Consider the following 24501-nt stretch of genomic DNA (forward strand, 5'->3'; position numbering starts at 1 on the left):
AAGGATGGAGCATTCACAACCTCCCTGGGCAACCCATTCCAGTGCCTCACCACCCTTACAGGAAAGAACTTCCTCCTTATATCCAGTCTACACTTCCTCTGTTTAAGTTTTAACCCGTTACCCCTTGTCCTGTCACTACAGTCCCTGATGAATAGTCCCTCCTCAGCATCCTTGTAGGCCCCCTTCAGATACTGGAAGGCTGCTATGAGGTCTCCACGCAGCCTTCTCTTCTCCAGGCTGAATAGCCCCAACTTTCTCAGCCTGTCTCCATACGGGAGGTGCTCCAGCCCCCTGATCATCCTCGTGGCCCTCCTCTGGACTTGTTCCAACAGTTCCATGTCCTTTTTATGTTGAGGACACCAGAACTGCACACAATACTCCAAGTGAAGTCTCACGAGAGCAGAGTAGAGGGGCAGGATCACCTCCTTTGCCCTGCTGGTCATGCTCCTTTTGATGCAGCCCAGGATACGGTTGGCTTTCTGGGCTGCGAGCGCACACTGAAGCCGGTTCATGTTAAGTTTCTCATCATGTTAAGTTTCTCATTCATGCTTGGCTATATTAGTGGCCAAATCTTCACCCATGAACTTCAAAGACAGTAAATTATTTTGTGTCAAGTAGTTCAGAAGAGGCAGAAAATGATAAACAGTATAGGGATGTTCATGAGTTTCACTATTGCCTGAGCATTTCAGTTATATGCTGCAAATTCTTCTATTTTCTTCTTTTTTTTTTTAAGGCAGTACAAAGTAGGGAGATAGGCAATATGGTTCTTGGAACTGACCAGGAATATGGTACAAATAATAAGGCATTTTTAATACTTAAAGGGGACTCTAGAAACCCCGCGCCCTCTGCCAAGGATAGATGCTTCTCTGCCGAGAGTGAATAGGCTGATGGGAATGTTCCTGGGCTGCTGAACATGCCTCTCTTGCAGTGAAGTTTATCTGTCATTTGCAAGACAGCATTAGATTTTTGTGTGCCACAATCTCTAGTGCACAAATGAAGTTTCCTCACATAGACATGAATGCCATCCTTAAAGAGTATGTCAACATGGAGTAATGTTGCTTTTGACAGTTTTGTACTCTGTGCTTTCTAGATCAGCCCAGTAATACTTGTATCTAATCATGTGGTTTGTATTTTAAATGTCTATTAGATGCGTGATAGATGTGTGATTATATGTTCCCTGTAAGACTGCGGTTCATCTGAGTGAATCCCAAACTGAATGGCAAGCACAAGAACATCAGTTGAGATCTGATACTTGAAGGTCACAGAATATTGATTTTTCTAAGAGAATCCCCAAAGATTACCAGTTTCTGTGGTCCTAATTAATTAGAATAGAGATACCCAGTAATCCTTTAGATAATCCTCTAAAATGTTTACATTTTCCCTTCTCCTTCCCCCATTTGAATATCCCTGGCAATCTTATTCAGAAAAGTCCCTCACAACCAAAGAGCTGATGGTGGATACTACTCTTATTAGAGTTTATTTTTTCATTAAAAATATGCATTCATAATTCAGTATTTGCTTAGAAAGGGATGGAAGAGAAATTGGGAAATTTGGGACTGATACCAGAATTTCAGTGCCAGATAGGTGTGGTCGCTCCCATTACAGTCAGCAGAGCTCATATAACGTGTGGAAGAGCCTTTAGAGCTCACAATCGAGAATCTTAATATTGAACTGAATCACCTGCAGACCATCTGATTGTTACTGTATTTTCTTATATTTTAGCAATAATCACTTTCTTCAAGAGTTTGGATTTCATTCTGGATACTAATTTGAGAATGATTTTAATGTTAAGTTTCATATACTGCTTAATATTATGTCTGTCTCTTTTGCTAACTTTTAATCATTTCTAGCTTTCCTTTTACCAGCAGTCAGTTACTCTAACTCTTTACTTTTGTCCTTCATCAATTCATTGTGGCTGACTGCAACTAGCTAGGACTTTCTGAGCCAGAAAAATAAAAAGTGATTTGAGTCTTGGATATCTCCAAGGCGCCACAATCACTTAAAGCAGTTTCTGCCATATGTAACTCATGTTCGATCCCAACGAAGCAGTCCTTGTTTGCTTTGTCAGTTATTCTGATGTCTGGGGAATTAATCTGTGCAGTTTCATCTTGCATTTATCTTGTTCTGTATGAAGTATTGGTTTTATAGAAAGGAAACATTAATTTGTCTTTGAATGCTCATTGCGTTACTCATACTTGGTCAGAAAGGTAAGAAAACAAGCGAGGACAAGGCAAAGGGATGATTGGTGGGGTGTGCTCAAGGAATACCCACTTTATTTTCTCTAAACAAGACTCCACCAAAGATTCAGGTGTTAAATTTGCTAGCATGTAACTATTTGCTCTTTGACACTGTGTACTTTAGATGTACTGATGAGATGGTAACTTAATTCAGATGGTTGATGATTTCTTTAGCTCACGCTCTGTTTAATCATTGAAATGAATTACTGTTTTACTCCATTATGTTTCTGTTGTTCTGTGGCTTCCTGACTTGCCCAGCTTCTCAGGTCTTGTCTTCTGCAAGTAATTGTCTTTATAAATTTGCCCTTCCTGTTAACCATGTGTGCTTATTTACACAGGAAGGGTATTTTATAAATTGTACAGGACTTAAACACCTCTAATCTTCTAACCATGTCTTTTAAAGTCAACATCAGAATGCATTTCTTACCTAAATTGTATCTTACACTGCTAACCATTATGACATTATCACCTCAAAATGTTGTGTTTTTTCACGCAGTTTGCAACAAACTTTATTAAATCTGTGTCCAAGTTGCCTCATCTGGTTTTAATCTGCTCTCATCACCTTTAGTTGTTAGGTGATGGGCCTGATCAAGAGGCACAGTCCCTTTATAATTAGGGCCCCAATGTGGGGATTTGGGAGGGCTTGTGTGTCTCTGGTTGTTTCCTAAACAAGGGAGCACAGGAGTGCCTGTCAGCTGAAAGCCCTTGTGCTTCAGTAACCCCTGACAGTTATGGATAGGAGTCCCTACTTCCACCATCAATACTGTCCTGGAGTTCTGGCTAGGGAGGGCAGCCTGGCCTCCTGACACATCCTCTGTGCCTCTCCTGTCCCTTCCCTTTCATGCTTCTGGTGGACTCCCCAGGGAGGTCCCTCAGCTCCCAGCACTGTCTACAGACCCTGCCTAGAGCCCTCCAGATGGTTCCTCAACAACCTTTAGACCATAGGTTTACTTGTAATGAAAGAAAGAAGAAGCCATGTAGAGATCATCTCCCAATAGGGAGATGTTTCACCACCTTCTCCCATGACTCTTAACCATATCCTTTTTTCCCCTTCTTCCTTGATGCTTTTAACAACTGCTTGTTTGTTTTGCTCTTAACTCTGCAGTAGGGGAAAAAAATCACAGGAAAAATACAAGTAAAACTAAAACACTTGCAGTTGGAAATTCTCTGCTTATTAATGGACTGCTTTAGTCTACAGTTCTCATGGCTTTTGTGGTTCTCATGTCTTCGATATTTAAGGACCTCAAATGAATTTATTAATTTATCTGTGTACTGATCTCTGTACTCTTGTTTAAATAAGCCACAGTTGACACAGCCAAATGGAGGCAAGTGTTTATATAAATAGACTTGTGCCCCCCTGGTTGTGAGACAGGACGAGGGCCAGCACCTCCTCTAATGTGGGACAGTGCAGCCATCAGGGTGCTCTGGCTTATTCTCAGCTGCCTCCCAGCTGATGGAGAGAGGAAACCTTGAAGAGTTTCCAACCCTGCCTCTCGCCTTCCTGACATAAATCTGCTCTGCTCTTCAGCCCTGGTTCATGGGGCAGCCCTGGCAGGACCAGCTCAAACAGGCCATGGCATTAGACTTCACACTGGAGGTATTTGTGAGGCTTGCCTTCTGTTTTGTAATATCCCACTGTGCAGTCTGGTCTCCTGTTTTTACAGCTGTTTTCTATATTTTTTCTCAGGGTTTTATTGATGGATGGCTTTTGTTTGTTATCTGAGCCTCAACTTGGTTCTATAATATGATGATGATATGAGTTATTTTCTGTGGAAACTGTGATGCACATTTGCTTGAAGCCTGATCCCACTATCTCCTTTGCTGCTTCTGCTGCTGATCAGTCACTAAAACAAAAACCTGAAGAACCCACCCTGAAGCTATGAGCTGCTTTCAGTTCAAATCCAGAATACAAGAAGTTTTTGATAAAACCATTAACTACTGAGGCCTGCTACTAACTTTTGCTTCTTGAATTAAAGATCCTGGTGTCCAAGTGACTATGGTTTACTGTTTGTAATAATAATTCATAATACCAATAACTCATCCTATAGGGAGTATAGACATTTTAGGATTACCAAGGTCTTTCATACATAATGTCACCATCAGAGAATGCTACTATTGTTTCTTTATCTCTGTACTTCATCTGCTAACTTAACACAGTCCACGTTGTAGCTTACTTGCTAATAAAAAATTTAGCTCACATTACTTCCCATTGGAGATACCACGGTGGCTTCTAATACAGATGCATATCCATTTTCAGGTTGTTCTCTTTTGTTCAAACCCAAAGTATCCCATAGGTTTCTTGGTAAAAACTAGTACTGTGATGAAGGCAATACTTTTGCCCTCTGAAGTAATTTCTCACATCTTCACTCAGTCTTTGGACTTAAGGTTTATTATTCTGTGTTTTTCATATTCTTCACCTTCAGCATTCTAGTGATGTTGTATTGAATAGTTTATTCAGGCACCCTGAATACACACTGAAGAGGCTGTAGTTGTTTTCCTGGTTACCTTAGTATGTAGTTTGTTGGGATTTTTCCTTTTTCAAGCAAACTTATTGTAATGCCCCTAGCAAATAACTTATTCCATGACAGATTAGGAGATAATGTAAGAATACCTAGCATTGCAAAAAGTTATATAATGAAATGTTGGTGCTTTTTTTTTACTTCTTTCTTGGGATGTTGAATATTTGTGGGAAGTTAAAAGCAAGAAGGATGTATAAGCCCTTTTTCTAACTTTGCCTTCCTCCTCCTAATGAAAGAATTTGTATCTTCCCCTCCGAATAGCTGCACAGGTATCTGGTCAAGTCTCTTAGTTCATCTGTGGATTTCAGTGTGAAGGAGTTTCTTTTTGGATTTGGAAAAGGTGCTGAAAAGGTGCTGGTTATACGTAATAGAAAGCACAACAACTTAAGACAGCTGCTGTCTGGCCTAGCTGAGTCTTCATTCTGCTATTTGAACAACAGTGAATTGCATCCTTTGGTAGGATCCCCTGGGAAAATTCCTCCCCTGCATGGCAAGCGTTGAAGTCCTTCAGTGAAATGGTGAGACTGTATTGAGGCTTGGTGTACTGAAAGGGCACGTCTTTAGAGTGCTGATTTTTCTGAGCCCTTTTCATTGAATGAATGAATTTTTAATAATGCTAAAAGAGCACGACAGTGGACTTAGAAGACAAATACAAATACGACTGAAGATTACGCTTCTACTTAAAAGAGCTTCAGAGACAGAAAGACACAGAACCCCAGAGCTTTTACAAATTCTGTCTTAGTATGGAGTACTTTAATTTTTTCTTTTTCCTCTTAGACGAAGGGAAGTATCAGTGAGCTGTGAGTTGTGTTCGTGTCTTAGGATTATAGAGACACAAGCGGACCAGAGCAGTTTCTGATTTATGCTGCCTTGCGTTGATCCTCTACGGCTCATTCCTAGCAGCAGCAGCCACAGTACAAAAGCTACCTAAGCCAGGGCTAGAAATGTAAACGTCAGAAGATGGGTTCTGCGCTTCTGGAGGATCTTTTAGTCAGAGCAGCTCTGCACTGACAGATCCATCTGCTTTGCATCTCTGCAGCATCAGGAGAGAGACAAGACAGAAAACACACAAATCCAGAGCTGAGACTTCTGCATTTCCACTCCATCCTCTTCTCTCTGCTGACTGACAAAAACTCTGTGATTTCTTATTCTGTCTATAAGCATTCAGGGGCAGATGTCTGGAAGCTTGTAGTAAATGGACTGGCAACCCCTTAGTTTGAGGCTAAGCATGCACAAAACTCAGTTGTTTCTTTACTGCAAGTCATTGCTTGCCCTTTTGGCAGGGCACGGAGGAAAGAGAGCCAGGCTCTTGCTGCTTCCTCTCCACTTTGTGGAGAGCAGAACTTAAGAATTGGCCAATCTGGAGGAAAAAAACCAAACCCACTATCTAAAGCACAGTTTTCTAAATCATTGGCATTTTGTAACCAAATCAGCTAGCTGGTCTTGAAATCTTGGGCACGTTTTTGAGGGAAGTGTTATGTCACTCCTTTAGGATCACTGAATTAATTTCAACATACATTTCTGACCATCTACTTAAAAATATATGTTACAAAAAAAACAAACCCTAACTGTGAAATTTCTTTTATAAGCATTTTCGAAGCAAAAATCTCTATTTCCATAGCTGTTAGTATTTTCGCTCAGCCACAGAATTTCATATTTCAGTCTTAGTTAATATACTAGAAAAATATTTACTTGGAGACATGATTCATTCTGACTAATGGGATTGAGCTAATTCAGAGCAAAGATAAATAAAGAAATAAGTTGTTTGGGGTTTGGATTGGGGATTGTTTGTTTGTTTGTTAAGAGTAGTAGGATGCCTTGTGTGAAATTAAGATAGGGCAGAAGTGAATCTCACCTAAGCTGACCCCATCTGGCATAGCGCTAGTCTCACTAGCCAGTGGCCCAGAAAGGGTTGCAGTGGATCACATCCATCTTACTGTTTGAGTGCTCCTTTGTAGCTAAATAAATGAGAGAGGATCATCAATGTCAGTAAGAAATGGGGCTTTGAATCCTTGGTGTTACATCAATAAGTGTTTTAACAGCTCTGCCATTGTGTTAATTTAAAAATGTTGAAGTACCCCCTCAAAAGCCAATCAGGTGTACAGCTGTATAAAGAAGTAACTGTTTCAAGCAGGATTGTGGTCATTTGTTCTGATTAAAAATGGAAACGAGATTTTTCTCCACTGAGAGGTCAGCCTGGCCTCTTAGATGTTATGCACTGGGGAAAAAAATCAGAGGTCACCTTTCCTGAGAGATCTGCAGATCCTGGAGGCACTCAAGGGCTACCAGCCTGCCACAGCCTGAAGAGTGAGCTGGCTGGAGCTCTTGGAGGTGATTTCTTTTTCCATTGGTAGCCCAGGGCAGTCTCCTGGAGGCTGGATTTTAAGGCCAGATCAAAACCTGCCTTTCTCAATAGCAGCCTGATAAGCTATTAAGGAACCAACTGAAGCAGCAGTGTGAAATCGGATGGTGGCCCACAGCACCCATTCCCAGCTCCCTGGGAAACCTGCCTCCAAGTTGAGCTCCATCAGGCATCTTGATTTTAACCAACCAGCCGATTAGAATGAATAAGTGGGGTTTATTATAGTCATTCCTAGCAACAAGCTTTTGGTCTGGAAGTCATAAATGCATTTTTTTTTTTTTTCCTTTGGTGACTAGAATGAGAGCTTTGTGTTTTTCCCTTGAAAATGTTAAGGAAAAGTCCTGCTTTAAAATGAGATGCAGCTAAACCGTGTGTGTAGACTGTGGGGACATCTGCTGGAGTGCTGGGAAACGGCAGACTTCAAAATGTGTCTTGATGGTGGAATGATTCGAGCCTGAATATGCCAAAAATTGGTAATATTGTGGCATTCTCTCGAGGCTCAGAAATTCACATTTTACCCACAAAGGAAACCAAGTTCCCATATCGCAGTGTTTCTGTTCTAATCGCTCTAGGAGAACACTTAAGACCTGCATAAGCCCATCTGGACATAACCCTCATAATCTAAAACCTCTGTAGTTTGGTCATATACGAAAATCTGTAGAAGACGAGAAATCTCTGGAAATTCCTTGTAATCATGGGTGAGCCAGGATAAGTAGGCATCCTGTGAGGCAAACCAGCTCAGTCAGCCCAAACCACATAACAGCCTTCCGTAGCTTCCTGTGGTACCGTTGGGATAGAAACGCTTTTTTGCAGCTGGAAATGAAAAATGTCCTTCCCTCCTGTCTACCAGTTCTTGCAGTGGCTGTCCAAAGGACCAGCAGAAGAGCCATTTTTGTTAAAATTAAGCACAAGTGCTATTAAGAAATTAATCCCACTTTGAATTCATAGTATGTGCTGCCCTAAATTGAGCTAAAATTGTCAAATTCATAGGCTTTGGTGGAATCGTAGAATTAACTCTGTTCCAATATGTGAGTATAGTCTTAATTAACTTGCTAAGTTTAAGGAAACTTCCATCTTTATCGGTTGGAGAAGATGCGGCTGGGGAGATGATATGTATCTGTTCTAGCTATTTGGTCAAAATAACATTTCGTGTTCCATCTTTCATGTGCACTTCCCTATATACGTGTATAATCTGCTGCTTGCTGTCTGACTCTGTAGGATGTTTGCAGGGCTGTCTAAAGAACACCTTTGCAGTAATGTTTTCTGCAGGCATGATAATAAAACGAGGGGTGGAGGTATATGCATTTTAAACTCTTCAGCTGAAGTTTTCAGGTGCCTGTGTACAGAGAGAGGTCCATGTAGTTAGATAACTAATCCAGTTTTCACAAATTCTGGCCCCTTCTTGCCCTGTACTCCACATTACTTACACTGTTTGCCACCCAGTCAATGTCAATGAAATTCTATAGCTTTTTTTCCAGCATCTATCATATTCTACTTGGAAACCTTGTTGGGCATCGATGGGTGGAAATTGCCAGTGTAGATCAGGACAAAAGTTTTTTCACAGCTGTCTCAATTTTGTTAATGCAAAAACAGTGAGCCAGACATCTGGATAGAATTTATTTTTATTCCATACCTAAGAACGAATAACTTAAATATGAAAAATGTGGAGCACAATATAGGCTCACCTATAGTCTATATACTCCCCCCATATAGTCTCTATGCTTTCAGACAAGAGAAAAGCTGAAAAAAATAGGGGAAACTTTTTGTTTTGCTGAGTTCCATATCCCCCTGCCCTGGTGCATCCATATTGTTTGCTATATAAATATATTTATACTTTATCATTAGTAACTTTAAGCATTTGACCAAATGTTATCATGTAAAACAGCATTAAGAATGCTTGAAAGAAGAAATTAATTATGCTTTCATATAACTGTTAATACAGTGGTGTTCTACAGCTGTTACTCATTCAAAGTAAAAATACTGAATTTAATTTACCTACTGATTAGAGAAATAGATTAGTCCTAAATTATCCTGAACGTGTCAGCTGTACACAGTGTAACTTTGTCCAGTATAGTACTCAGTGACAGATGCGAAAATAGAAATGAAAATAGGACATGTTAAACCAGATACTTTGTGAACTGTTTATCCCAGGTTATTAGGTTCCATTAAACTTATAATAAGTATCTTTTTTTTTCCCTTGCTCAGGGGCGTGCCTCGCTAACATCTGAGAAACAGCATTTTGCCCATGAACATGCTGAAATGAAAAATCTAGAAGATATTGTTAGAGATATAAAACCATCCGTGCTAATAGGTAATTCCTTTTACTTTAAAGCAATGACCTTCTTCTTTGTTGGAAAAAAACGGAGATGTGGCTTTGTCTGAAGACAAGATCAAGTTCCTCTGAACAGAGTTTACCTTTGTGTGTTTTTAGAAAACACTTGGTGCATAATAGACTCTATTAAGCAACTGAACAAATAGTAACTATCCAAGCATGTAACACTGCTTTCACTCCAAGCCATCCATTTTACAGGGAGAATAATCCAAGTTGGTTTAAACATCTGATGGAGACCCTTATCACCTTCCTAAATTACTTCTGTGTATAGTGTAATACAAATAACCTCAAACTTAGACCAAGAAAACTGAGCTAAGCACAGATAAAGCTGTGCAAGTATGAGCGTGCTGTATCCGAATCATTTCCCCTCATATTTAGGTCTTTAGCCACCAGTCCTTTATGCAGACCAAACCATAGATTTTACAAAGACTTTTTCTTTTGTACCAGCTGCAGGATTGTGATCTCAGTAAAGAATTGCTGGGCTCTCTGTAGGTTGGTCATTATTTCAGTGACAGTTTCAGGAATGAGCTGCAAGTACTCTGTGGAAGACTTGAAAACTAATCTGTCTGGATAGTAAAACCATTCATCACAGGCTGGAAAATCTGAAATGCCACAGTGAAAATTATCCTGTATTTTAAGAGCTACTTTTTTGACTATGTCTAGACCACATGGTCCTTGTTTAGTAAGATCTGCTTTTTACAGCGATCATGAATGAGGTAAATGAAGCTTATCTTTTTCTATGAGACATAAATGTATGACTGGAAGACAAAGACCAAGTAATCTATAGAAATCATTTAGAAGAATACAAGGCTGAAAAAGCTAGTGGAACAGAAGAACAGATTGAGCGATCTGTGATATTTTTCTAGATAAAGGTGTGTGGATACCTAGGGAAGATCTGCTGTTGTGAAATATAGATGTTACTGTGTATCATTTTTATATATATAAAACTATGCAGCACTCCCTCAAGCTAACTTTCTTCTATCCATACTATATAATGAAGGCTGTTCATTACACATTACGGAAACAGCATCTTAAATTAATATTGGTTTTTGTTTCATTTGGGTGACTCGTCATTCAGTATCTTCCCCTGGGCAGCAGGAGCCATGGGGAAGTATGTTAATGTCCTTCTCCCAATGTTTTACTTAACTCTGTCTCAGGGAATCCTCATACACATTTCATTGCCTGCAATGGCTCAAGGAAAAGCCTCAGTTTAGCCTGAAGAAGACGTTAAACATTTGGCAACTGCAGACTTAACCACAAACTAAGATGTATACCAGGCTCTTACACAAGGGGGTCAAAATGATGACTGCCATGACTGTTCATCAAGCATAGAGTGGCCAAACTGGCCTAGTAGACCTTTTGCATCTAAGCATCCTTGTCCATTCACAGAAGGTGAATTGACAGCTCAGATTTGCAAAAATACGTGACAGATGACACGCTGCTTTATACAGAAGCAGTTGGAAAAGACTCAGAGATACCTTAGAGAAATGTTAGTTCTGAAGCATGTATGACCTCCTAGCCAGCTCTGCAAGGTGAGGACCCCTTTTATCTCCCTCTAGGTATCTTCTCTCCTTAGCCAGACACCAAGCTGCCCTTTTAGACTGGGCAACGTTGGAATGTTCATTTGAGCATGAGTGATGAGAGGTTTGAGTAAAGACTTGAGAGAGACCGGAGTTCCAGTCACTTCTCTCCCAGTCTGGTTTTTAATCCATTCCGACTCCCCCAGGAGAGGGGAAATCAGCTTTTTTCTGCTTTTGAAAGTGGGATGCTGTGTGGAAAGCTGAGCAGGGTGCCAGGCATCAGGGGCCCTGGGCAAGAAAGAGGCTACCTTCTCTACAAGCCAGGGGAGAGGGACCTCCCCCAAAATAAAGATCCTTAGTTTTACTGCAAGGTCTGTTTATTTGTTTTCCACTGAAGGTGTGGGGAGCAAGGACCTGATCTGTGGATTCCCAACTCTTGTAGATTAGGCAGAAATGCAAGTGTACTTAGCATCTCAAAAACATCACACACTTCTTTTTGGTTGTGAAGCATATGAGGTCCAAGACGTGATACTGGCTATGTGTCTGCAATGCAGCAGAAACTAACTTAAGATGGTTTCATACTAGATGCTTTCATACTGCAAAACTGGCAGTTAGTGTCTGTGAAAAGCATTTAGAAGTTTGGACTATATGGAGAATAGAAAAGCATGTCTGGTGGGATGGAAGCGGATGTATTAAAAAGATTGTTGCTGACAGGTTAGATTCAAAATTGGGATTATTCATCAGCTGAGGCTGGAGATGACAAAATGTTCAGCTGTAGAAGGCAGAGACTTGATTTATCACATCGGAAAAAACTGAAATCTGACAGACTGGATTTTGGGAGAAACTATCCAGTCTGTTGCATGAGACTATAGGAGCCAGAGCTGAACCTCTCTATTCCTTATTGAACTTACCTGCAGGTGGGTGATACACTTCTAATATATACAAAAGGCCTGAGAAAAGTGAAGTGATAAACTCATCAGGCTGTCATGGGGTGAATAGGTTCTGCCTTACGTTAGGGATAATACTGAAGTTTCATTTCCACAAACTCTTTTATACAAAACTTTATTTTAACCACGTGTTAGAAAAAAGGTTGAACTCCATTTTAAAGAGGGAAGCCTGCAGTAAAAGGAGGTCTGTTCTTCTAAAAGTGACACGCATGTCTTACTTGAACTGATTTTATTTGTCTGTTTGTTCTATGCTTTTCTTCTTTAGGAGTTGCTGCAATTGGCGGTGCTTTCACTAAACAAATTCTTCAGGATATGGCTGCTTTAAATGAACGTCCTATTATTTTTGCTCTCAGCAACCCTACCAGCAAAGCAGAATGCACTGCTGAGCAGTGCTACAAATATACAGAGGTAACCAAAGATCAACATCTCTCCAGTATACATAGTGAAAAGTAACATTGAAATTAAAATGAGAGGAAGACAGAGGGTGGAGTAGCAAGTACTAGTCATGTCTCTGTGTGTAGAGAAAATGAGTTAAATAACATGTTTTTCAGATGTTAGCAAGACAATTTCACTGAAGTCAATACATGCTTGCACCCTTGTAAAAATTTTAGTAGCTTTTATTGGTGTCAGGCAAGACTTAAAATCTTTATTATAACCCAAGAATCAGTAACTGTCAATCATTAAAGCCTTACGCCTGTTTTTGAGCTGCACCACTTTGTGTAATATATACACACAGTGGCATATTTTTAATTTGACACTTTGTAAATACTCTTTAGGGTAAGAAAATACTTCAATACATGAAATAGAATCTTTAAAAGAATTCTTTATTAAGAACTGGGGTAATTGACTCCTCCTTACAAAGATTTCTATTATGGAAACACAGGTGAAAATGAAGAGAATTGCACTCATTTATTATTGTATTCAGTCTAGAATTTGAAATGTATGAGTACTTGACTGTATGTGTTTCACAGTGAATTGTGTTTGGATTTCTTGTCAAATACAGGGCAGTTTGAATGACAGTTTCACAGTGTTTAAATGACAGATTTAGCATGCTCATTCCCCACTGCACACAATTACAGCACGATGCAAAATCCAGGGAAGTGGCCTACATGAAGGGTTGGTTACAGTGCATAACATCTGGTAGGCAGAGTAGAAAACACACGGAAATATTTGATCTGTCACCAAAACGTATAATAAGCTGGCCATGATAATACTGTATGACACCAAACCAAACAGAATATTCTTCTGAAGAGCCGAATAGCAACAGTGGCATATTTTAAAATGCACATTTCCAGTTCTCTGAAATAGACGTAGATATGGAGACCTCCTTGAATGGATAAGGAGCTGCTCAGGAAAATTCAAAGGGAAAAAGAGGCTTATAGAAGGTGGAAGCAGGGACAGGCGGCCTGGGAAGAATACAGGGATGTTGTCCGGGAAGCTAGGGACCAGGTTAGGAAAGCTAAGGCCCAGTTAGAATTGAACTTGGCTAGGGATGTTAAGGATAACAGGAAGGGATTCTATAGGTACGCAGCAAATAAAAGACAGACTAGGGACAACGTAGGCCCCCTCCGGAAGATATCGGGAGAACTGGCTACCCGGGATTTGGAGAAGGCTGAGGTTCTTAATGACTTCTTTGCCTCAGTCTTCACTGGCAAAGTCTCTGACTGCACCACCCAAGTCTTGGAAGGCGGAAGCAGGGACTGTGAGAATGAGGACCCTAGGCCCACTGTAGGAGAGGATCTGATACAAGACCATCTTAAAAACCTAAACGTGCACAAGTCCATGGGAACATCAAATGGATGACCCAGGGAATTACAGAGCAGTCAGTCTCACCTCTGTGCCTGGCAAAATCTTGGAGCAGATTCTCCTGGAAGGCATGCTAAGGCACATGAAAAACAACAAGGTGCTTGGTGACAGCCAGCATGGCTTCACTAAGGGGAAATCCTGCTGGCCAATTTGGTGGCCTTCTATGATGGGGCTACAAAACTGATGGACAGGGGCAGAGCAGTTGATGTCATCCAGCTGGACTTGTGCAAAACGTTTGACACTGTCCCACATGACATCCTTGTCTCTAAATTGGAGAGACATCAATTTGATGGGTGGACCACTCGGTGGATAAAGAACTGGCTGGCTGGCTGCACGCAAAGAGTTGTGGTCAATGGCTCGATGTCCAGCTGGAGACCAGAAACGAGTGGTGTCCCTCAGGGATCGGAGTTGGGACCGGTCTTGTTCAACATCTTTGTCGGTGACACGGACAGTGGGATTGAGTGCGCCCTCAGCAAGTTTGCCAATGACACCAAGCTGCGTGGTTCAGTTGATATGCCGGAGGGAAGGGATGCCATCCAGAGGGACCTCGACACGCTTGTGAGGTGGGCTGATGCCAACCTTATGAAGTTTAACCATGCCAAGTGCAAGGTCCTACACCTGGGTCGGAGCAATCCCAGGCACAGCTACAGGTTGGGCAGAGAAGAGATTCAGAGCAGCCCTGCAGAGAAGGACTTGGGGGTGTTGGTCGATGAGAAAATGAACATGAGCCAGCTTCAGTGTGCACTCACAGCCCAGAAAGCCAACCGTATCCTGGGCTGCATCAAAAGGAGTGTGACCAGCAGGTCAAAGGAGGTGATCCTGCCCCTCTGCTCTTGTGAGACCTCACTTGGAGCATTGTGTGCAGTTCTGGTGTCCTCAACATAAAAAGGACATGGAACTGTTGGAACAAGTCCAGAGGAGGGCCACGAGGATGATCAGGGGACTGGAGCACCTCCTGCATGAAGATAGGCTGAGAAAGTTGGGGCTGTTCAGCCTGGAGAAGAGAAGGCTGTGTGGAGACCTCATAGCAGCCTTCCAGTATCTGAAGGGGGCCTACAAGGATGCTGGGGAGGGACTATTCATCAGGGACTGTAGTGACAGGACAAGGGGTAATGGGTTCAAACTTAAACAGGGGAAGTTTAGATTGGATATAAGGAAGAAATTCTTTACTGAGAGGGTGGTGAGGCACTGGAATGGGTTGCCCAGGGAGGTTGTGAATGCTCCATCCCTGACGGTGTTCAAGGCCAGGTTGGATGAGGCCTTGAGTGGCATCGTCTAGTGTGTGGTGTCCCTGCCCATGGCAGGGGGGCTGGAACTAGATGATCTTACGGTCCTTTCCATCCCTAACTATTCTATGATTCTATGATTTCTGATACAAAGCACCTCTGAAGTATTTAACAGTGACATTTATCACTTCAGCAGTGCTAGCATAAATGCTGGCTGTTCTTCCCCACCTAAATTCACAGGGGCCTTTGGGCTGTGGGCATAGACCTACACAGTGGTATTCCCCTCAGTCCAAACCTGCATTGCCTCCTGTAGAAATTACTTCTCTCTATGTAGCAGGAATGATCCGGGGAGAATCAGTAGTGCTTTAAGTGAGTCACCTCTGAGGTGCCTCTTCTACCATCCTTGAACAGCCCTTAATGGTTCCAGCATGTGCTCCCATAGGGGTGTTCCTTACTCCAGGGGAACAGTGAGACTCCATCTCCCTGAGAGCCTGTCTCTTAGGGCTCTGATGGTATCACAACTCTGATCATGCATACTACTGAATGACACCAGACCTAATATTCCTCTTAGCTATTGTTAAGCCACTGTTGCTGCTTCTGGGCCACTCCACACCCGTTGTTGCCATGACAGTATTGTCTGCTTTGAGTTTTACAGCTCCACGTGCATACCTTCTTCCCACATACCCTTCTTCAGAGGTAGATGCACAGAGTGCATAAAGAGGGTGGGCTTTCAGTTTCTTTTCTTCTAAGCTGTACAGATAGCTCTTACCCAAATAAGGCAGCCATTACTCTTTGACATCAGATAGTCACAGAGAACCATCACTGATCTCTAGGATCAGCATCCTTATGTTCTTGAAACATAGTCAAATAGCTCTAACACCCTCTTGGAAGAGATACTAAATAGATGCAACCCAGCTTCCAAGGTGATAAATATTTAAAAGGATATGTGAAATATTTCAACAGTGTCCTCTCAACTAACGTGCTTTCTTCTGCTTTCTTGTTCCAATTTAGGGCCGGGGTATTTTTGCCAGTGGAAGTCCTTTTGATCCTGTCACTCTTCCAAATGGAAAAACTCTCTATCCTGGACAGGGTAACAATTCCTATGTGTTCCCAGGAGTTGCCCTTGGTGTTATTTCGTGTGGACTGAGACATATTGATGAGGATGTGTTCCTCTCAACTGCTGAGGTACTGTTAAAAATCACTTAAATTCCTTAATTAACTTGGTAATAATGAGCAATTAAACAGAAAACGCTAAGCATTATCTTCAAAATTGGTAACAGTGTTTTCTGTGTAAGGTCTTTATTTACAAGATGTATTGGTTTTTATGAATCCTGTTTGAAGAAGTTACTTTAAAAAAAGCGAATGTGTGTTCCAAAGGTCATCTGACATAAACCACACCTCCTGTTGGCAAGGGAAAAAGAGAAAAACGGCAGTACTGTGTTATCATTGGTGAATGTAAATATGTTTGCATACACACGCACATAGGTTTGATTTTTAGATTGAAAGGCATTCTGATTTGATGTTGACAGCTTTGGGGTGACTTGTGGGTGTGTTTTGCTTGCAAAAATAGATTGAATTTCTTTTAGCTTTCTGCTATTTTTAAATAGAGCCGTTGGAATCATCTTTTGTGGACCTCCCTTGTCAGCAGCTGGTGGAAGTGCTCCATTGCCTTGTGGCTCCTTCACCACAGTTTTACACAATTGCCACATTATTCTTGCCATTTTCTTTTCTATCTTTTTCTGCATTAGTTATTTTCTTTCTTCAAGCAACTTTATGATATTCTGCCATTACCCAGCATGTGATCTCTCCTTATTTATCTCCACTCAGTGGGCAAGAGATGAACAGAGAGCAAACACTGTTACTTCTGGGAGTTATTCACCACCTACTTCCAGTGAATGTTCAAACTCGCATAACATCCACTATCTTACATTATGATACCATAAGTGCGTAAGATTTTATCTCCACATATGAGAGAAGCATCTGGCCTTCATTGTTTTAGAATCCCTTATTCAAACAAACTCGATTACGAGCAGTGGTTGAAATCAAATGTTTAACACTTTGGGTTTTTATTTTCTACCAAAAAAATATCCCCCAAAACAATAAGTTAATCTGTATGTAGCTGTTTCTCACTTAACAAAATTGTAACTTTCTTTGATTATCTGGATCCAGCGTCTTTTTCCTCATCTGCTATAGTGTCATTACACCCTTACCACTCCTGCATCTCACCCTTCCTTTCTCCTTCTCTTCCTGCTCTGTCCTTGAGTTCCTGCCTCCTTCATTGCCTCTGTTGGTTCTGCTTTTGGCTGGCACCAAGATCAATATAATGAGCCTCGCAAGACTCAGCTTCCTTCTATCCAGAGTGATGGGGGCCATCCTTGCTCAAGTTCCTGGCTGCTCAGCTCCCAGGAATGTGTCTCCAAGCTCGACCTTCTCAGAGAGAGCTCAAATTCAAAGATTAGAAGTGCATGATGGTCTGACTGTGTCCAGACAAAGACATTAAAAGCTTGATGCTTTTGGAGGCTTTTTTAAGGGTATTGCAATAAGGAAGAAGTCTAGCCTCAGTTTACAGAGTTAACTCTAATTGACCTCGTTTTAATTCAGTGGTAATTTCCTTCTGTAGGAGAGAAAGCTGCACTGATTATCAGCAAGTGAGAGAATGCCTGACTCAGCTCTTGTAACTTCTGTAGGGGGCATTGCATTCCAGTTCTTACTCCTTGTGTCCTCTTCATGGATTAGAGGAAGAAAATGCTCCTTTACTATCACTCAGAGGCAACTGATAGGCAACGTGACCCTATGACTGGCAGTATGTCATATGAAGCTTTCATAAACAGCAGGCCCTGCACACTGCCCTTGCTGGATTTTTGAAAGCCTTTTTTAAGGTCCAAACTATGGCATCTTCAAAGCAGTTTGCCAGCAGCTTGCCCTTTATAAGAAAGAGATTCACAATTGCCATCTTTAAAATTAGTAAAAAGCCCAGACTGTCTCCACTGGCTTTAACCATCCTAGGAGGGCAATGATCCATCTTGTAAGTTCTTGGGTAATTATATCCTCCCTTTAAATCCTCCCCTGTAATTTCAGTTGGATACGGTGATCCTCGCCTGCTGATCTAAAGTGCTGTGTTAAACAGTTGTCTTATTTCATGCTAGAAGTTCCTTCATTTTGGTTTGAGTGAAATGGTTCCTATATATAGACTGCTGACGGATGAAAGGTGGCATATGTGCGGATTCAACCGTGTTTCAAGTGGCAGTCTACTCAGGAAAAAATCTGTTCAGAACAAAGAAATTTAACTGAACAGAGACATGTAACAGGGAAGTAAAATAGTATCAGAAACTGCAAGGAAGCTTTAAAATTCTCTCTTGAGGTAGAGGTTCTCGCCTGACTTCTTTTTTTGCTAAAGGTTTTGCCACACAATTGCCTTCGTCTAGTAAAATCCTTAGAAAAGTTTGACATGTGAAAATGTTGGTGGGTTTTTTTGCATAGAAGGTCTCTGTTGGTGGCAAGATCAGTGGATGGTTACTGGCCTCACAGCTGGAGCTAAGAACATTCACATCTGGTCTCCTTACTTTGTGCGAGGCAGTGTGCGAGTGGGGCTTGGGTGAGAGACGGGCGGTTACGGAGCAAGGCAGCTACTGATGGATTTCAGAGGAGTCTTTGCCAGAAGATGTGTCAGGAATGTGAGGGCTGGGAGGACTGCGTAGGCCCTCAGCTGAAATTACAGTACATAGCAAAAGCAAAAATGCTCTTTGTTAGGTTTTCTTGGCTTTTTTAATGGAAGGATAAAATCAAAATAGTTTCATGTGGGTTTTAGAAGAGTGGTTTGTATTCTCCATTTGACATGGAAGCACCCAAGATGGTGCAAAATTGAAAGCACCAAAACCATTCATTTTAGACAGAGAGACCTTCTCAGAGTGTAGCAGTAGCTTACCTGAAAAAAGCAATTATAAAAAAGAAGCATCCCAGGCTGCATGCCTGCACCTCCTGTCTTCTTGCTTTGCCACCTCTCCAATTAAATCCAATAAAAGTCACAAACAGCTTATTGTAACTACAACAAGTTCTACTTGCAGTGTTCTTTTCTTTCTGCCAAGTAAAATAGGATGTAACTTTGATTTTAGACAATAAATCTAAGGTGCTGAGAGCTGTAATAACTCTTAATTGCAGGCAATTACTCTGTGATGACAAGGGACATTACCTATTATTCTAAGTTCTACCAAACGTAACAAAGGGACAGAGAATTATGAACTAATGAAATATTCTTGGCATGTATGACCTATGGTTAAGTTACTCCAGAAATAATCCTATTAAATCCTTTCATTATAGAGAATTTGTCCTCCAAAACCCAAGAAGCCCCACTTGCCAAAGCAAGAATTTGTCATTTGCCATTTGTTGTCTTGGCTGCCTTTCACTGAGGCTCTGCAATAAGGCTTAGCTAATTTCTGTATTAAAAACTTGAATCAACTAAAATTTAAAACATGAAAATAGCCAAATAGCCATACTGAGTTGCACGTAAGGGTGGGTTGCAACCTGCTCAGTGTCTTCCTGTGGAAAGAAGCAGTAGCAGAAGCTGAGGAAAATACAGAGGGGAAGATATAGAATGATCCTTTTGTTGAAATGGCTTCTCAGCTTCTGGCAGCCTGTTCTATATGGCCTTCCTGTGCTGGAAATTTATGGATTGTCTTTCATAAACAAACCTGGTGGCTTTTTAAACATGTTTATACATTTGAACATCATTTGGCAATTAGTGTCACAGTTTAATTATGATTTCTGTGGAAAAAGAAACTCTCATCATTTCCTGCTCTCTGATGAGCTGGGTTCCCTATAGTGCCATGAGAAACGTTCGTCTTCGATTGTCTGATGTATTTTCTTTCAATATTCTCTTTTTTTCCTCCCAAGACTGGTTTATCATTTTGTTTGTTTCCTCGTAAAAAAAAACCAACCAACTACCTTTTGATCATACCCCTCTTGGTTCTGTCCCATTCTTATTTGAAGCAGGAGTAGTAAAAATGCACACTGCTCAAGCAGTGGCACATTGTGGATTTATACATTGGTGTAATTACATTTTCTGTGTCGCCTCTTATTTTCTTAATAACTCCCAGTGTTGATTCATCATTCTGCCCCCTGCCACTGAACTGGTGTTCTTGAGGAGCATTTTTCAGAGACCACATGAAGAAGGTGTCATTCGCTTTGAAAATGCTTGTTTCTGTGGTTTTCATTAGTTTCTAACGCTGTTACAGGAGTCTGTCAGAAGGAATAGCCTGACATCTAAATAGTTAAGCTTGCTACTTCTCCCACTTCCAGAAGTGCTCAAATGTTTTGTGGCTTGCTTTCCATCAACCCCATCACAAAACAGAAGCACTCTGCTCCTGACCTTTATTTTTCAGTGACACATCACACTAACAGCACCTTGCTGTTGATTTCTTCAGAATTCATCTTCCCTGCTGAGCCCCATTGAACTGCTGACAGCAGAAGCCTCATGTTGTAAGCTCCTCATTACACATTCAGGTGCACATCTTGTTTTATCAGAGGGCTGCCGATCAATTTTAACTAACCTAGTTGCTATTGTGGAAAGCAAAAACTACATTTTACGTTGTCTTAGCTCCCCCTAGTGGGATTTTATCTCTGCTGCATTTCTCAATATTGGATTAAAATGTAAATAAGTAATTTTCCTTTACTTGTTATACAAAACAAGAGGATAAACTCTTGTTGCTCTTGTTACCATCTGCACTCTGAATGGAAAAAACTTACTATGCCTACCAGCATGCTGTGTAGATTGCAGAAGAGAACTTTCCTGTTTCTCTTTGAACCTGGAGTTACTATAGCATTTGCTATTTAATTCAAACTATTTACCTACTTCCATCAGAAAGGCTGAATTGATGATAGCCAGGCATCTCCTCTGACACAGTCCAGCCTGTTAGCAAGCAACATACACAAGGTCCTATTTCCCACATACAACAGGAACTATAGGAAGCAGTTTGTGCTCTGTTCCTAGTATCTTCCTAGTATGTTCCCTCAAAAGCGCACTACTTGCTTTCTCTTTGGGCCATGTTAGCAGTTTCATTTCACAGTGTTTCCTGGATATAAGGAAGAAATGCTTTACTGTTAGGGTGGTGAAGCACTGGAATGGGTTGCCCAGGGAGGTTGTGAATGCTCCATCCTTGGTGGTGTTCAAGGCCAGGTTGGATGAGGCCTTGGGTGGCATGGTTTAGTGTGGGGTGTCCCTGCCCATGGCAGGGGGGTTGGAACTAGATGATCTTAAGGTTCTTTCCAACCCTAACTATTCTATGATTCTGTGACTTCCCTGGTGTTTTCAGAACCTCTTGATGGGTCATACATGACAACACCAGATGCTATCCAGACCAGTTTTCCTTCCATCCACAGAGTACCCTTTGCAGGTCACATCATACAGTAGTATCCTTGCACTCCTGGATCAGTCTGTGATTTGGTTCTAATCTTTTATTATCTAAGTTTTATTTCCACAAAATTATATAATTTCTACTGCTGAGAACACAAAGGGTGCCTCTATATCACTCCTCTGTTTTGCGTCAGAATGGTCTTCCGGAGCACATCTCCCTGGTGTCCTTATAGACTCTACCTGTGTGCACAGTGTAGCATGGTCTTGGGAGGAGACGGGCACTGACTTCCTTTTTGATTAAACTAAATGGAAGGACACACTCCAGGAGCAAGCCTAATGTACTAAATATCAATGGAAACTGCTTATAAACTGTAACAGCTTTATGAAGTATGAGCTTGCACTGTACAAAGAACTTCCTTTCCCTGTGACTGTTACGTGTTCCCAGCTGTTCAAAGGGCAAGTGACCCAAAGCAAGGTAGAGGAATTTGGATTCTGCTGATACAAATCTCTCCTAATGTTTTTTACTAGTTTGTTTTGAGAATTGTAGCAGAGGATATTAGTGGAGGTAGCCATTAAAAACTGCATGCACTCAGACCATTTTTAATATATTGATTTCATGCTTAGTTTGCTTAGAAGATATTTAGATTTGGCTCTAACTAGCTGTTTCCTAGAAGGTACAAATATGGGCACTTAAGATATTAAACCCTCAAGTCCACCAATGAGATTACAAAGTAGAAGACAGGTTAGCTAACTGGCATCAGCTGAATCCCAATCTGGATCACCTTGAAAGGCTATTTGCTATTTCAGATCTCCAAATGACAAACAGATTTTAGCTAATGATAGCAGAACTATCATTTGACCCAAAGGCAGCCCCAGGACCCTTCGCTTCTTAAAACGGATCTGTTGGACTTGAATAAGTCTTACAGTCTGAGTGAGAAAGGTGCATAACTCCCTAAATTTCTAGCTCTTGTGTAGCTACTCCTATTGATAAGGCTGGTTGCAAAACAAACTGCCTAGGTGGATTAATTAATAGATTAATTAATAGATAATATCTGTGTGATTTGAGAAAGCAAAACCATTTCTTCGCCTAAGACTAGATCACTGTCTCATAGAGGCAGAGCTGCATCTGCATTTCAAGTTAAACATGTCTGCTTTTTTTTCTAGGTAATAGCTCAGCAAGTTTCGGATGAGAATTTACAGGAGGGTCGTCTGTACCCTCCATTAGTCACTATTCAGCAAGTATCGCTGAAAATTGCTGTAAGGGTAAGTCATTTATTTCAGTCTCTTGTGGCTTCTCTTCTCCCCACGCTCTCTATGTCGTTTAACCTTGTATTTGATCAGCTAACACACCTCCACACAAGTTGAAGTTGGTTCACGTCAATCAGTCTTGCCCAAGTAGCAGTTTCAAAATTGAATTTAAATTCATAAATGTAAATGTAATCCAAGTACAGGAAGGAAGGATATGGAACTGTAGCAAGTGTTTATGTCTGAGGAGCCCAAACTGAGCTGTGCACCAGTTATGAGTGGGTCCTCAGGCTTACAGTCGTGTGAGGTGCACAGCTGAGGGTGTTGGCCCTTTGTGGTGATCAGTTGCCTGTCAAAAGAGTAAATGTCACCCTGTGTCCAGGGACTACTCCCTTCTTCTCCCACTCTTACTCTGGCCTATCAAAGTAACTAACTACAAGGGATGCTTTTCGTTTATGGCTCAGGTTTGGGCCAGGGGTTGTTCGTTTGGTTGGTTTTTACTGGTAAATATTGAGCTGATGCAGGTGGATTTTCAGTAACCGACTTAAATCCACAGAGAGAAGAGGAAGCTTTCAAATAATGTATTTATCCCAGTTCCTCCCTTGTCCTGTTCTTTAGGAAGGGGGTTTTTTCAGCATTTTAGGAGGTTATTTTGCTAGTCTTCCATGATGTTTTTTTCTCACTTAAGTGTTTTCTGTCTTGGTCACCATGCTGTGAATAATTCCACTTACTGCATATTCTTTGGAAAGAACAACAAGGAGCCCTCACGTGTGAAACAGTTCCCCTACCTTCACTCATTCTGTGTATTTAACAAAAATCCTTTTCACAGTTCACATCATCTTAGGCAAATAATAACTGTTCTGTAGATGTCAAAATGTTACCCGGATTCCTCAGGCAAAATCACACTGCCGGTGTGTTTGGCAGAAACACAGTGATAGAAATTCCTCCTCTGCTTGTGCATGTTACAGCAAATACAAGAAAGGAAAATGTTACCAAACAATTACGTCTCCCTGATCTTTGTTGAAACTTTATTCTTGCAAGTACCTGCTCTGGCTCATACAGCCCAGGAGGTTTAGCAATGGCCTCTGCCTCTTCCAGGGGAGGAATACTCTCAACATTTTTTTGAATACCAAACATGGGGTGTAAATTCAGACCGTATTCAGCTACGATAATTATGTGCACAGACCTGAAGATGAACTCTTACATCAACACCCAAAGTGCTTCTCAGTCAAATCAGGTTGGGCTTCAGATTAATCCTAGAAGGGAAGTCTACATACGGTAACTTGAGGTCTCAGCTTCTCACCAAGCCAAAACATTTATGTTTTAAAGAGAGAGCTAGGGCAAGCAGGAAGGAGACCGTCTTCCTTTTATTCAGAGTAGGAGCATTTGTCTGATTGCAAAATACAGTTTGAAGCTGATCTTTCCAAAGAGTGCTGCTGCATAAAAGCAGTCTGTCAAACTGCTTTGGTTTCATAGCTGAATGTCCAGTCTAAAGACAGACATTTCTCTAGTAAATGTTCTACGGATGTGAGAGGCTACCTTGGTGTGTTGAGTGGGCTCCAACTCCTTCTAAACTTCACTTTTGCTACAGCTATACTTGTGGTGCATAATTGAATTCACTCAGGTATGGTCTGGGGGAGGAAAAAGCAAGCAAATACTCATATTCCCCCCAACCATCTGTAGAATTGAACACATGCATTGTATAGGACTAATTTTTTCTCCTGAGTTTACCTTTAATATATTATCAAACTACGGTGAATAATAAACTGATATGCAGGGAGTGTGGAGGCTTGGAACAAACTTTTCTTACAGTGCTTTGGAGAAGACGGTAAACCAGAGTAACCTGATGATGAAAACGCATAAATTGTATCTCAGTGCTTGGTATTTGTGGATTATCCACTGCTGCACAACAAAAGCCAAGATATTACTGGATGAGGAGGAGTGCTGTATTTGTAACA

At 41.2% G+C, this 24501-nt stretch overlaps 1 protein-coding gene across 1 annotated transcript in view; it reads left to right on the forward strand.

Moving 5' to 3' along the window:
• Positions 1 to 24501, forward strand: part of ME1 (malic enzyme 1) — a gene marked incomplete at its 5' end in the record, with an annotated part of 173413 nt that overhangs the window by 148417 nt on the left and 495 nt on the right. The window contains 4 exons of the mRNA XM_080614639.1: positions 9324 to 9429; positions 12183 to 12325; positions 15961 to 16134; positions 22463 to 22561. Coding sequence (XP_080470765.1) covers positions 9324 to 9429; positions 12183 to 12325; positions 15961 to 16134; positions 22463 to 22561 — 522 coding nt within the window. The remainder of the gene's footprint in view (positions 1 to 9323; positions 9430 to 12182; positions 12326 to 15960; positions 16135 to 22462; positions 22562 to 24501) is intronic.

Source organism: Psittacula echo, assembly GCF_963264785.1.
Source record: "Psittacula echo genome assembly, chromosome: 4".
NCBI lineage: Eukaryota > Metazoa > Chordata > Aves > Psittaciformes > Psittacidae > Psittacula > Psittacula echo.